This window comes from Macaca thibetana, chromosome 20 (assembly GCF_024542745.1).
Source record: "Macaca thibetana thibetana isolate TM-01 chromosome 20, ASM2454274v1, whole genome shotgun sequence".
NCBI lineage: Eukaryota > Metazoa > Chordata > Mammalia > Primates > Cercopithecidae > Macaca > Macaca thibetana.
This window is the reverse complement of record NC_065597.1, coordinates 46,121,537-46,136,465: the sequence shown is the minus strand read 5'-3', so window position 1 is coordinate 46,136,465 and position 14,929 is coordinate 46,121,537. Positions and strand designations below refer to the sequence as shown.

Genomic DNA, 14,929 nt, shown 5'->3' with positions numbered 1-14,929 from the left:
ATCTCCTGACCTCGTGATCCGCCCGTCTCGGCCTCCCAAAGTGCTGGGATTACAGGCTTCAGCCACCGCGCCCGGCCTAATCTTTTTTTAAAAAAAAAAAAAACAAAAAAAACAAAATTAATACAAAATACAAACAAATAGTAATGAGTCAGTTTACACTTTAAGAAATGTTTACTTTCCACTTAAAAAAAAAGACATTAATTTTACATGGTCCTATTTGCTCATTTAGCGGACACTTACTATAGACTGGAGCTTGGTAAATATTTTAGCTTAAAATCCAAAGGCTGTTTTAAGAATGAACACACTGGCTGGGCATGGTGGCTGACGCCTGTAATCCCAGCACTTTGGGAGGCCGAGGTGGGTGGGTCACCTGAGGTCAGGAGTTCAAGACCAACCTGACCAATATGGTGAAACCCCGCCTCTACTAAAATTACAAAAATTCGCCAAGCATGGTGGCGTGCACCTGTAGTCCTAGCTACTTGGGAATTTGAGGTAGGAGAATCGCTTGAACCACTGGAGGTGGAGGTTACAGTGAGCTGAGATCATGTCACTGTACTCCAGCCTGGGCGACAGAGCAAGACTCAGTCTCAAAAAAACAAAAACAAAACAAAACAAAAGAATGAACAGACTAGGTCATGTAAGTGATGAAGGCTGGGTGTCACAAGAGAGCATTCAAGTTTTAAATAACATTCTGGGCCTTTCCAAAGTATGAATTGTACCTATAAAAAAAAGATATTGTGAATAGTGCTGCAATAAACATACGTGTGCATGTGTCTTTATAGCAGCATAATTTATAATCCTTTGGGTATATACCCAGTAATGGGATGGCTGGGTCATATGGTACATCTAGTTCTAGATCCTTGAGGAATCGCCATACTGTTTTCCACAATGGTTGAACTAGTTTACAATCCCACCAACAGTGTAAAAGTGTTCCTATTTCTCCACATCCTCTCCAGCACCTGTTGTTTCCTGACTTTTTAATGATCGCCATTCTAACTGGTGTGAGATGGTATCTCATTGTGGTTTTGATTTGCATTTCTCTGAGGGCCAGTGATGATGAGCATTTTTTCATGTGTCTGTTGGCTGTATGAATGTCTTCTTTTGAGAAATGTCTGTTCATATCCTTTGCCTACTTTTTGTTGGGGTTGTTTGTTTTTTTCTTGTAAATTTGTTTGAGTTCTTTGTAGGTTCTGGATATTAGCCCTTTGTCAGATGAGTAGATTGCAAAAATTTTCTCCCATTCTGTAGGTTGCCTGTTCACTCTGATGGTAGGTTCTTTTGCTGTGCAGAAGCTCTTTAATTTAATGAGATCCCATTTGTCAATTTTGGCTTTTGCTGCCGTTGCTTTTGGTGTTTTAGACATGAAGTCTTTGCCCATGCCTATGTCCTGAATGGTACTACCTAGGTTTTCCTCTAGGATTTTTATGGTATTAGGTCTAACATTTAAGTCTCTAATCCAGACTTGGAATCAACCCAAATGTCCATCAGTGACAGATTGGATTAAGAAAATGTGGCACATATACACCATGGAATACTATGCAGCCATCAAAAAGGATCAGTTTGCGTCCTTTGTAGGGACATGGATGCAGCTGGAAACCATCATTCTTAGCAAACTATCACAAGAACAGAAAACCAAACACCGCATGTTCTCACTCATAGGTGGGAACTGAACAATAAGATCACTTGGACTCAGGAAGGGGAACATCACACACAGGGGCCTATCATGGGGAGGGGGAGGGGGGAGGGATTGCATTGGGAGTTATACCTGATGTAAATGACGAGTTGATGGGTGCAGCACACCAACATGGCACAAGTATACATATGTAACAAACCTGCACGTTATGCACATGTACCCTACAACTTAAAGTATAATAATAATAAATAAATAAATAAATAAATAAAAAAGATAAGCTTAGGTACCATAATTCTTATTAAGAAAAAAAAATATTTTCCCTTTATGAGACAAATAAAACTACATGGTATAATCAAGTGCTGCAAATTACTTAAATAGGCACCAAAAGTCCTGGAATTTTTGGTTAATAAAATTTCTTCCTAAAAACGTCTTTTACTTTGCCCAGAAAGTTATTTTAATTTCATAAGTAGATTAATAGTTTCAACATACATCAAATTAGACAAGACCTTTTGAAAAATTGCATATTAATTAGAGACAGAGTAGAAGTTGTCCTAAGAAGAATTTTAAATCACAAGATAATTTTAAATTATAAAACAAAGTTTTCTGGTTCTTATTTGAATACCAAAAGGGGAAAAGACCATACAATGCACTAATTAATTAATTGGAAAATATCATTGTTAAGTCATAAAATAATTTATTTTTAGGAATTTTGCAAGATAAGCTTAGAGAAATTAACTTTCAAAAAATTTCTTTGAAATACGCCATCCAGTATGTTAGCCACTAGCCTTATGTAGCTATTTGAATTTAAATTTATTAACATTAATAAAATAAAAAACTCAAGACCTCCGTCTCAATAGACACGTGCAGCTAGTGGTTATCATACTGGACAGTACATATACAGAGTATTTACAACAACTCAGAATGACGACCTCTCCTTTTCTGAAGCACTGTGTGGGGGTCCTGAGTCTGGGGCTCATGAGCCTGGGTGCCTGAAATGGTTTCGAGTGATGTTTGGTTCTTATGCATCCATGTGTGGGAGGTTTCAGTCTTGAGTTTCAAGCCCTCTTGGGCTGGAGTTGTCTGGTGGTTATCAGTGGTATTGAGAAATGGGTCCCAGTGGGGAAACCCCCTCACCACTTTCCTTCTTATAGTGTCCCTGCTAGCTTGAGAGAATTGAGGGGAGGGTGCTTGGAGCCTAGATGGTCATGGCCTGTGATGTGGCCCTTCCTGAAGTCTTGGAAAGTGGTCACATCTGGAAGAGACGTAATCTGATGGGGACTCTGTCCTTCCATCCCTTTCCTTGTGGCATTGGCTGGAGGGGCAGCTCAGCTCTCAGCTATCAGGATGTAGCCATTGGGGGTTAGCTCCCAGGGGTCACTACAATGACTTCCCGCCCCCTTGGCTGTCTCCTGCACACCAGGAGCTCTATGGGTAGAGGAAATATCTTCCCCAGAGGTGGCCTCAGTCTTGGCCACACCTGGTGGTCTTCAGGGCCTGGGATGGGTGTCTGAATGGGGACAACTTGGTGACTCCCCAAACCACTTTCTGGAGTCCTCTCATTCTTAGAGGGTCGAGGAGCTGTTCATCCTCCCTGGGACTCTAACTTGCTAGGCCGACGGTCATAAGGGAAGGGGTTGGTTACAGCTAGTTCTGTATGGGGCTCCTAGGATAGAGGTGTGTGCCAGAAGTGTCACCTCATCTGGGGGAGATTAGGTGATGAGGGGGAGCGACAGCTGGCGGTGGCGGGTGTCAATTCCCCCTTCCTGGATGGGGAGGTGCGTGGTCTGCTGCCTGGTCAGAGAGGGGCAACGTGGGGGGCAGGCCACCATCTCTCCAGCCACAGCTGGGATAGGAGACCTCCTTTCTTCTCCCCTCACTTTTCCCATCCCTTTCTTAAAAATCGCACCTCATTACTTGCCCCCTTTGCCACCAGTTCCCACCAAGGAAAAGAAGAATTGCTGGAAACCCACCCCCCACAGAGCCCAGGCCCCGCAGCCCAGCCCTCCCACAGCCACTTCCAGTAGCTAATCCTTTCTCCCTGTTACTCTCTCCTAGAATTTTGTAGCCACCTTGGCTAATGGGATGATCCTCCAACCGCCTCTTGAAAAAGTAAACATCCTTTTGTGAGACCCCTCCCGACCCCGACCTCCACATCAACATATCTCGTCACGCATCTGGCCCTTTCTCGGAGTCTATCCAGACCTCTTGCTTCAAACCAGTTTATCCCAGGCCCCCAGACACTTAGGACCAACCCCTCCAGGTTCGCGGCCCCCGCTGGCCTCCCGCAGTATCACGGCTACTTCTCTATCTCCACCTCCAGCCCCACTTTGTCCTTCCCTGTGTCTGCTCCTGTTTTCCTTCCCCTCCGCTCCCCAGCTGTGGACTAAGCTGAAGACGGGGGCAGAGACACTGGAGAGATGGTAGGCGTGCCTGAGATATTGGGGTGCTCCCCTGGATGGTGCTCTGGTGGGGTCCTGGAAGTGAAAATTTGAATTGTTAGGTTTTGGGGTTCCTGGTGGGGGCAAGATAGCAGGTAGGGACTGTGGGGTTGTCATGGTACAATTTTGAGGCATTCTATACTACACTTCAGGGAAAAGTAGGGACCTGGAGTTTTAAGAGGCTGTGGGGAGGCCCCAGATCTGACCCATGCTCCCATCGGCCCCCTCCCAGGTTTCCTGTGGCCAGGTGGAAAGCACCCAGCCCAATGCTGAGGACAGGACGTCCAAAGATTACTACTTAGACTCCTATGCCCATTTCGGCATCCACGAGGTGAGTGCGGACAGCCCCACAAGCCGGCGAACCTTAAGGGGGTTAAATACTGGGGGGGGGGGGGGGGGGGGGCGGAACCTAATTTCCCACGCATGCGCAGTGTGTCCCCCGGCAGCAGGCCGCCCCTGTGCGCCTCTGCTGCGCACCAACCAGGGTCGCCTCGCCAAGCCTTTGCCTAGGAGACCGAGGTTAGTCTCAGGCTCCACAGGGGTCCCTCCCTGAAGGCTAGGGTGGGAGCGCGCATGCGTGCCTGGGGCCTTAGCCTGAGGTCAGGCAGGGCCCGCTGGTATCTGCCGCCCTCTAGAGACCGGTGGTGCAACTGCGCCCTGGCCTCTCCCGGCCTGACAGCTTCTGGACCCTTGTGACGAAAATACTGAGATCCCAGAATGCAGCTGGGGTGGCATACTAAGGAATTTTCTTCTTCCCCTGAGACCACTTTCATAAAATTGTGGCAAAATATACACAAATTACCATTTTTTATTTTTAGAGACAGGGTCTCGTTCTGTCTCCCAGGCTGGAGTGCAGTGGTGCAGTCACCAGCCACTGCAGCCTTGACCTCCCAGGCTCAGGTGATCGTCCCACCTCAGCCTCCGGAATAGCTGGGATCACAGGCGCCACCACGCCCGGCTAATTTTCTTATTTTTTGTAGAGGTAGAGTCTTGCTTGGTTGCCCAGGCTGGTGTTAAGCTCCTGGGCTTAAACTATCCTCTCGCCTTGGCCTCCTGAAGTGCTGGGATTACAGGCGTGAGCCACTGCCCCCGACCTGAGGACTTTTAAAAGCCAGGGTTCACTGGTTCTTAGGTAGCAATGGTAGCATCTGGCTTAGATGAGAGTTTAGTCCATCTAGTCTGCTTTTACAAATAGGGAAACTGAGGTGCACGGAAGGAAGTGAGAGGGCCTAGAGCTGTCCCTGGCCGTCCCAGCTGTCAGGACACCCTATTCTCTAGCTGAGGATGTAGGGCCCCTCACGACGTCTTTGTGCTGCTCTTCCCCCACGAGATGCTGAAGGACGAGGTTCACACCCTCACATAGCAACTCCATGTTTCACAACCGGCACCTCTTCAAGGACAAGGTGGTGCTGGATGTGGGCTCAGGCACGGGCATCCTCTGCACGTTCGCTGCCGAGGCCAGAGGCTGAAGGGTCATCGGGGTGAGTCTCCAGGGTGGCCAAGGGGGCCTGAGCCTGGGTGCAGAGAGGGGCTCAGGGATTGGATGGAGGGGGATGGGGGCTGAGGATGGAACTGGGGGGGGGTCTCACCCTCCCTTCTTCCTGGGCCCTCAGATCGAGTGTTCCGGTATCTCTGATTATGCAGTGACGATCGTCAAAGCCAACAGACCACGGTGAGCTCAGAAAGAGTATGGGTTTTTGGGAGTGGAGTGGGGAAATGCCCTGCTTCCCCAGGGCCTCCAGGAAGAGTTGTGGGGTCTACAGATGGGCCACAGATTCAGCGGCTCCTCTCCCATGGACTTTTGGGCTGCCAGCAGCCTGAGAATCTGAGTGTCAAAGTCCTAAGCTTAGCACCTCAGTCTTAAAGTTAGGGCAAGAACCACTCTCTACTTTCTTGAATGAGTAACAGAGTCCCATGGTTGGCGGCTGAGGGCCCACAATGAGAAGTCTCCCCTCTGATTCCCAGATGCCCTCCTCTAGTTTGACCAACACTAACTTCCAGAAAAGTCTACACCTACAAGCACATATATGAGTAAATTTCATGCCAGTAGCATTTCGTACCAGGCTCTTCCCTTGGCTTCTTTCATCTGTGTATTGTGTAGCTTGACACTTTCCAGGATGTTGAGGCATTGCACTCTTTTCCACTACCACCATCATAGTATGTCCCCCACCTTTTTAAACCAGTCTTCTGTTGATGGGCGTTTAAGCTACTCTGAGATTTTCTTTCTTTTCCTTTTTTTTTAGACAGGGTCTGGCTCTGTTGCCTAGGCTGGAGTTCAGTGAGTGGTGCAATGATGGCTCACTTCAATCTCTACCTCCTCTGCTCAGGTCATCCTCCCACCTCGGCCTCCCGAGTAGCTGGGACTACAGGCATACGCCACCATACCTGGCTTTTTTTTTTTTTTTTCGTAGAGGCAAGGTTTTGCCATGTGGCCCAGGCTGGTCTTGAACTTCTGGGCTCAAGCAGCCATCCGCTCACCTTGGCCTTCCAAAGTGCTGGGATTAAACGCATGAGCCACTGTGCCCAGCCTGCTCTGATTTTCATCCCCTGCACATAATGTCATTTCATACACAAACTGATATATTTGTGAGGTCAATTTATAAAAGCACATTGTTTGGGCAAAAGGTTAGTTAGTGGCCAGGGCAACTGGCCATGCCCACTCTCTCACTTTTATGCTACTTAGGGTCCACCACGTCCACTAGGAGGTCCTTGATGGCCACATCTTTGATGCAAGACATGTCAAAACCATACAAGATCTCCTGCCCTTGGGAGGCAGGCAGGGAGGGTTGAAACCAGAGACCATCCCCGAGACCTGGTGCAGGACTTTGGAAGGCAGAGTGTTGGCCTGAGGTCTCGGAGCCTGACCTGTCAGCTAGAGGTGGTGCTAGAGGCACAGAAAAGCCACTTTGTCCTTTAAATATCTTCGTGAGCTCTGCCTTGTGACAGCTATGCTTTGTGCTTGGCGTCCAGGCTCCAGGAACGGTGGTGAGCAACGCAGGCTGGCCCTGCCCCAGGGGGACATCCTCTGGAGGACACACCTAAGCCGGCAGCTCAAGGCCTGCAGCACGTGCACTGGAAGGCAGGACTCCAGGGTGATGAGCCGGTGCACACGAAGACGGACCACTGCAAAAGAGCATGGGGACAGGCTGGACTCAGAGATGTGCCTGTGGTCCAAGCTACTTGGGAGGCTGAGGCGGGAGGATCGCTTGAGCCTGGGAGTTCAAGGCTCCAGTGAGCTGTGATCCCACCACTGCACTACAGCTTGGGCAACAGTGTTTGTTTGTTTTTTCTCTTTTTTTCCTTCAGAGACCCGTTTTTGTTTTTGTTTTTAAGTATGGTGATAGTGAGTATTTATTGAGCTGGAGCTAGGGGGATAGGGTTTGGTATGGGGGGGCAGAGGAAGTTGTTGAGGGGGAGAGGAAGTTGTTGAGTGGCAGAGGAGAGAAGGCTGGAAGGGCAGGCATCCCAGCCAAGCCACCCTCCTGAAAGCAGATGGGAAGCTGGCGCAGGGTTTTAGGTCGGCATTTGGGTCAACATTTGAGGTCATCACATTGGCAGACTTGTCAAGAAGGGGTCAAGAAGAGGACAAAGCAGGGCCCCTGCATTTGAGTGAAATTTGGCCAGGTGGGGGGCAGGGCAGGAGTGTGCACTGGACAGAGTTAGGGTGGAGCTCCCAGGTTTGGGTGTGAGAAAGAAGGGAACAAGGAATACAGGTTTGAATCTAGGGCAGTTTGTTGGGAGCCAGCCAGGCAGGATGAGAAATGAATGATGAGCCAAGGCCAGGCACCAGTGAGTGAGGACCGCAGGAGGGGGACAGCAAGGTCATGGGCCCTCCAGGAGCTGGGGAGGGTCGGCAGGAGGAAATGAAGTGGGGTGGAGATACATCCGGAGCTTTCCCTCTCCTGTCCTGCAGGAGGTGGACATCTACACTGTCAAGGTGGGAGACCGGACGTTCACCTCCCGCTTCTGCCTGCAGGTGAAGCAGAATGACTATGTGCACGCCCTGGTGGCCTACTTCAATATCCAGTTATAGAACTGATAACATCCCTTTCTCTGACTCTGCCCTCACTCTTCACTCTCTCTGGGTCTCTAACCCCCATCTTGTGCCCTGACCCTCCTCGGTCTTTGTCTTTCCTCCTCCTTCTAGGACTCTGTCCCCCCTCATTCCTGTGCTCCTCTGTCTGGGTCTCTGTCCGCTTCTCTGGGTGCCTGTTGCCCTCTGCTCTCTGGTTCCTCACCATCCCGTCTCTGATCTCCCTGGACTGATGCAGACGTTGCTGTGTGGGCGGGACACCTCTCCTCGTCACAGGGCTCTAACAGTTTTCCCTTCCAGAAGGGCATCCTGGCCATTTCACCCGTGGACTTGAACTTGCCCGTGGACTGAGATCTTCCTCAGAAGCTGCTACAAGATTGGACCTCATGTTGCTGCCCTCTTTGTGTACTTTTCCAAGCCTTCCTATTCTACTCGGGGCTGTGAGGTGATGGTTGTCCTTCCAATTTTTGTCAAAAATAAATTGTTTAAAAATTGTCATATTAAAAACATTACAAAGTATTCAATTGTCTGTTCTTTCACTCGAGAACTAAAGTTCTAAGTAGAGAAGATTTGGTTCAGAGATCTCTGTGGTTTACAAATTGAAGGATATCTATTTGGAGTACCTACAAGGGCCTATTGCCTGGATGTGTAACATATTTGAGGATATCTGTAAATATGATTCCAGCAACTTGCATTTTTTTCTCCTATTGTGCAATCTGGTTATTCCAGCTAATCATGTGTTGACAGTCATGAAGTCTTTCCAGCGAGTTCCAGAGAAAGGTACAGTCTAACTTCACCTGTGCCTAGGACACTACCATCTTCTTGCTTTTCTCCTCCTATTGCTCTTTTTGAGTCTTTTTTGCTGATTTCTCATCTACCTATAGACAGTTGTTTGTCACACACCCATACCCAACTTATTTTTTTGAGACAGGGTCTTGCTCTGTTGCCTAGGCTGAAATACAGTGGTGCTACCATGACTCACTACAGCCTTGACCTCCTGGGCTCAAGTGATCCTCCCGCATCAGCCTCTCCAGTAGCTAGGAATAAAGGCATGTACCACTACATCTAGCTAATTTTAAAAAAATTGTAGAAATGTTGTCTTGTAACCTTTGTTTTCCCAAAGGTTACTGAACTGCTGCCTAAGCCTATGCACCTTGATTTTAAGAAGGCCTCTGCTTGAGACTTAGAGAGGTTTAGTGGCATCTACTGTCATCCTGTGTCTTAAAATATCTTGAGTTTGGCATAAAAAATGATGAAAGGAGATTAAATTTTTTAATTTAAAAGAACAACACTAATTTGGAAGGATGAGAAGCAGAATGCCTTTCCTTTGTTTTTTTCTGTCGTCGGGTTCTATTCACACCAAGTGGACTTAAATGGAAAGTAAATGAGTTGATAAACAACTAGATTCAAATTAGAAGCAACTTTGTTGCTTGGGGTTCTATACAGAGCTGTCAAACAGAGGCAGCCCACTAAGGCTGCCCTATATACCACCCCACACTCTGAAGCCATCCTTGCAAAATATTTAATTAAAAAATTCTCATTTTATAATGGTTTGATATTTTTAAAAGCATACATTTAGAAAACTATGTATCCCTCAAACATAACATCTATCCACTAAAGTTTGATAAAACATGAAAACTAAATCTGTAAACCAGAACAGGGGAATGAGCATTTCGAAATGCTTTTGTAGAGTGTTGGTAGTTTGATAACATGACAGTTTAAAAGCAAGATCCTTTTCTTTTTATTTTTTTAATTGCAAAATTCACTGATATAAATTGTCAAATTTTAAATATTTTAAAGAGGTGAGCTACTAATCATTTGAACATATTGCTATCAGTGGCATAGTAGCCATTTTCATGAAGTTGAACATATACTAATAAGCAGAAATTAGCTCTATTATAATCCTCAAAGTCTGAATTTATTGAAAGTAAGGTTTGCTAAAGAAACCTTTGTTCTAATGAAAACACTCCACACAACTTTACTAAAAAGCAACAACCATATTAAGCTGTCTTGTGACCTATTTTTTCTATAAAGCTGTCCAACACAAGCATTACATGTCCTTTTTGAGCTATATGGCCTTTCCTACAGTTATAGTAGTTAAAATACATTAAAATGTTTAAACTATCTTTAAGAAACATGTACATTTTTTTCAGCCTACCAACAGGATAAAGTCTGCTTCATAGGATCTCTGAGCTCCTTTTGAAGTGCTATAATTTCCATCAACACTTACGGTACAAATTATTGTACCTATTAATGCTGATTGTGGATTAGGAAGTATATGAGAAATAACAAAAATTAAAATAAGATAATAAAATATATGAAGCCTCCAATATAAAACAAAAAGATACATACTCAAACTCATTTTTCTCATTAATTAAAGCTTCAATTAAACCTTTCAAAGTAACTAATGAAAGGCTTTCTTGATTTCATGTAACTTGATATAGAGAAGTTAAAATGTATCTTGAAAGACATTTTGACAATGGCAAATTAGAAACACACTAATAAAATACAATCAGAAACTTTAATCCCCCCAAATCCTCCTCATTCACTGTAACAAATACCTAGCATAGTAGCAAATCACAGCATAATCCTTGGGAAATGTTTTACAATTTAATTTTGAAAATACGTATTATAGCAACATGTCAAGTCTAAGGTTAACACAAAATACTCTTCAGTAGCCCAATATTTTAAAAGTACAAGATTTTATATTAATCATGTTAAATTTCTTGTTGACAATATATGCAAAGCTAGCACAGGCTTTTTAAAAGACAATAAAACTTTAACTGTGTGTAGAATCTTGCTATAGAGGTAGCTATTAAAACCACACAGGACAGAATTCTAAAATTGCTATAACATTTTACCCCATATGCAATAAACGTTTTCCAGAAACATTGTGGTGTTCTAAGGCTGAATCAGTTGGCTCCCAGGGCTGAGTAGCAATAGGAAAGTATGTTTTATTACGAATGTCATGGAGACCGTGTTAAAACTCAAGAGTCACAGGCAGTCAGCAGCAAAGGGTCAATAATGCTGCCAGAGACACCGTGTAATCAATAAGGCCCGAGGTTTTCTCAGCACTGCACACAGCTGAAGGGTTAATACAGCCAGGGAAGGACACTGCCAAGCTCCATTTCCCACAGTACACTATGGCTGCTCTAGGGAAAGCAACCCAAAAATGAAAATAAAGCAAACTGGTTGTGCAATTGGAAACCGACTAACTTTTTAATGCAATCACAAATTCATCCTTCAAAGAGGCTTCCAAAAAAAACCCGAACACTATTCAAAATAGTCTGCCTAAAAACGAAACCACAAGAAGGTTTCATTTTAAAAGTGCTGCATAAGGCCAGGCGCGGTGGCACAGGCCTGTAATCCCAGCACTTTGGGTGGCTGAGGCCAGTGGATCACCTGAGGTCAGAAGTTTGAGACCAGCTTGACTAACATGGTGAAACCCCGTCTCTACTAAATACCAAAAATTAGTCAGATGTGGTGGCAGGTGCCTGTAATCCCAGCTACTTGGGAGGCTGAGGCAGGAGCATTGCTTGAACCTGTGAGGCGGAGGTTGTGGTGAACTGAGATCTCACTACTGCACTCCAGCTTGGACAACAAGAGCAAAACTCTGTCTCAAAAAAAAAAAGAAGTGCTGCATAAATAGGAATGAAGACATAATTACTTAAGTATAAAAAGGACAAACATGGTCTTAGGAAGCATTTCAGTTTTTAAAATTTATTTATTTTTATTATTTTATTTTATTTTTGAGATGGACTTTCGCTCTTGTTGCCCAGGCTGGAATGCAATGGAGCAAATTCCACTCACTGCAACCTCCGCCTCCCGGGTTCAAGCAATTCTCCTGTCTCAGCCTCTAGAGTAGCTGGGATTACAGGCATGTGCCACCACGCTTGGCAAATTTTGTATTTTTAGTAGAGATGGGGTTTTTCCATGTTGGTTAGGCTGGTCTCAAACTCCTGACCTCAGGTGATCCTCCCACCTCAGCCTCCCAAAGTACTGGGATTACAGGTGTGAGCCACCGTGCCGGGCCTCATTTTTTATCATCTTAAAGTTTAACCAAAATTTTTGTGAGTAAAATATTTTAGTTTGGGAGATTTTACTGTTAACCTTGGGGTATATAGTATTGCCAGTGTTCAAAGAGATTATTCTTACATTTATAATTAAAAGAGTAAATGAGGGTCGGGTGCGGTGACTCACGCCTGTAATCCCAGCACTTTGCGAGGCCAAGCCGAGCGGATCACGAGGTCAGGAGTTCAAGACCAGTCTAGCCAACATAATGAAATCCCGTCTCGACTAAAAATACAAAAATTAGCCAGGTATGGTGGCACGCACCTCTGGTCCCAGCTACTTATGAAGCTGAGACAGAAGAATTGCTTGAACTCAGGAGACGGAGGCGGTGGTGAGCCGAGATGTTGCCAGTGCTCTCCAGCCTGGGCGACAGAGCGAGACTCCATCTCAAAAAAGAAAAAAGAAAAATAAAAGAGTAAATGAGAACTCAAAAACTACTACATTTTAGAAAGTGTGAATTACATTTGAATGACTTTGTTTCCAAAAAAGGAACATAACATTTAAATGTTTTCTGTTGGTTCTGAGGACATTTTGTCAACAGTTTTTGTATCCGACACCTTGATAAATATATGATGCTAATATTTTACATTTTTCAGTAAAAGTCTATGGGTAGGAATATGCTGATGTATTATTTCTTAAGAAAAAGGTGATTCATGACATCCATCATTTTGTGAATCATTAGGTATTATTTCTAAGTTACTATGTAAAGCCATCCTTCTTGAAACATGAAGAAAAGGTGCTGGAAGAAAAAAGGATAGTGAAAAGGTTTAAGGTCTATTTCTTAATTTTTACAATTCAGGTTTTTTATTTTCAAGCAGATAAAATAATGTCTTTAAGCATTAAAATATGCTCTAGCTCAAGATTAAGATAACTGTAAACATTCCTCCAACATGTCAAGGGAAGGGTTGCAGTATGTTCCTATTGTTGTAATATCAAAAGAATATTAAAAAAGAAACACACTACAATTGTGTAAAATGGCATGTAAGAGAATTTAAGAAACAAATCACTGCCCTTTTATAACATTTTAATTGTATTTTAAAGAAATGTTCTCTATTTATTCATTCTAGTGATGAGGCCATCTTGTTTTGCTTTTATTTACTGACAATTATTTATAGGTATTGAGGAAAATAATTCTATATTGTTTAGTAAGGTGCTACCATAAGAATACTCCAAAATTATCATTATTCTGGGGATATATGAATTTTGACTATATCCCCAGAATAATGACTAATAAGAATATGAATTAAAAAATAATTTGACTAATAAGAATATGAATTAAAAAATAATTCCTTTGTTGATGGTTATTTTTTACTATTAGAAAACTGACAGGGATGGCCGGGTGTGGTGTCTCACGCCTGTAACCCCAGCACTTTGGGATGTCAAAGTGAGCAGATCACCTGAGGTCAAGAGTTTGAGACTAGCCTGGCCAACATAGTGAAACTCTGTCTTTACTAAAAATATAAAAAAAAATTAGCCGGGCGTGGTAGCAGGCGCCTGTAATCCCAGCTACTTGGGAGGCTAAAGCAGGAGAATCGCTTGAATCCGGGAGTTCCGGAGGTTGCAGTGAGCCGACATCGCCACCACTGCACTCAATCTGGGTGATAGAGATTCAGTCTCAAAATAAATAAATTAATTACTTAAAATGAAAATTAAAAAGTTTGGCTACTTGAAATTTTAAAATTTACATTTGGCTCACATTTTATTTCAGAGGATTGCTTCCTTTTTAAAATCTCAGGCTGCCTGCTCAAAGGACCAGAAGCCAGGAAGTTCATAAAATGTGAAATTTTAAAATAATCGTTATTATATTCTTTTCATTTGCGAATAGCCATATAATATGTTATTTATAAATGCACATCACTTTGTACACAGGGTTAAATGCATATACCCTCCCTGTTGGTCCTAGCTCAGCTCAGGGAGGAAGCCCTGCCTGAAAAGGTTGCAGCCCAGGCTGTCACTCTTTCTTCATTCAGCCCAGTGTCTGGTCAAATCTTCTGTCACTCAGGTACTGAAGGGGCGGGGTTTAAGCGTTATCCAGTCAGAGACTCTAAACTAGGAACCGTCCAGTAAGACACGCTCCTGGAAAGTACAGGACGGCTTCCGGGATTTGGTGGGTCCTTTGTCTCTTACTGCAGCCAAATCTCCTGGTCTCGTCTTCACTTCTCTGTGTTCTCCGCTTCTGGAGGCCCAGTCTGTGTGGCCCGGTGACCTGCAAGACCCACTAGGAAACCCACCCACTAGGAAACCCAGAAATGGTAAGAGTGCCGGGTCCGACATCTCCAGAGAGGGGGAAGGGGCTGGTTGAAAGCGGGCGGAAGTGGCTGTAGCGGGACTCAGGCCTCCCAGCAGTCAGGTCCAAAATCTGAGGCGCCGGGTTCACGTTGGTGCAGCTCGGCCCTCAGTCCCCTTCAGCCGTAAGATGGCGGCTGGGCGGACAGGCGGGACCCCAGGCGTCCTGTCTCTTCCCTTCGCAGTGACTGTGCCCGGCCTGGAGCCCTCTCTGGGCAGCTTTGCACCCACCGCGCCGCATCTCTACCCGATTGTGCGGTGACCACGGGAGGGTAGTCAGGGGAGAATCCTGACTCGGGGTGCGGGGTTCGTAAATCGGAAGAGCTTTTGGTCCCTCTTTTCTCTTATGAAAAATTTATGGCAGTCACCGCAAACGTTAAATAATTTATTGAAACAGCGGTTCAAAAAATGTAAAGCACCCAGCTATGATTTGTAGTTTGTGGTCCATGGGAGAGGGTTTAAGAGAAG

The 14,929-nt window shown here is 44.9% G+C and overlaps 1 protein-coding gene and 1 pseudogene across 1 annotated transcript in view; both read left to right on the top strand.

Moving 5' to 3' along the window:
- The first annotated feature begins 2,832 nt into the window (after nt 1–2,832).
- On the top strand, nt 2,833–8,104 carry LOC126944126 (protein arginine N-methyltransferase 1-like; annotated as a pseudogene).
- A 6,140-nt stretch (nt 8,105–14,244) lies between these two features.
- Nucleotides 14,245–14,929, top strand: part of LOC126944174 (zinc finger protein 85-like) — a 44,477-nt gene continuing 43,792 nt past the window's right edge. The window contains 1 exon segment of the mRNA XM_050773443.1: nt 14,245–14,427. Within this exon segment, the coding sequence (XP_050629400.1) occupies nt 14,425–14,427 (3 nt within the window). The 5' untranslated portion in view covers nt 14,245–14,424.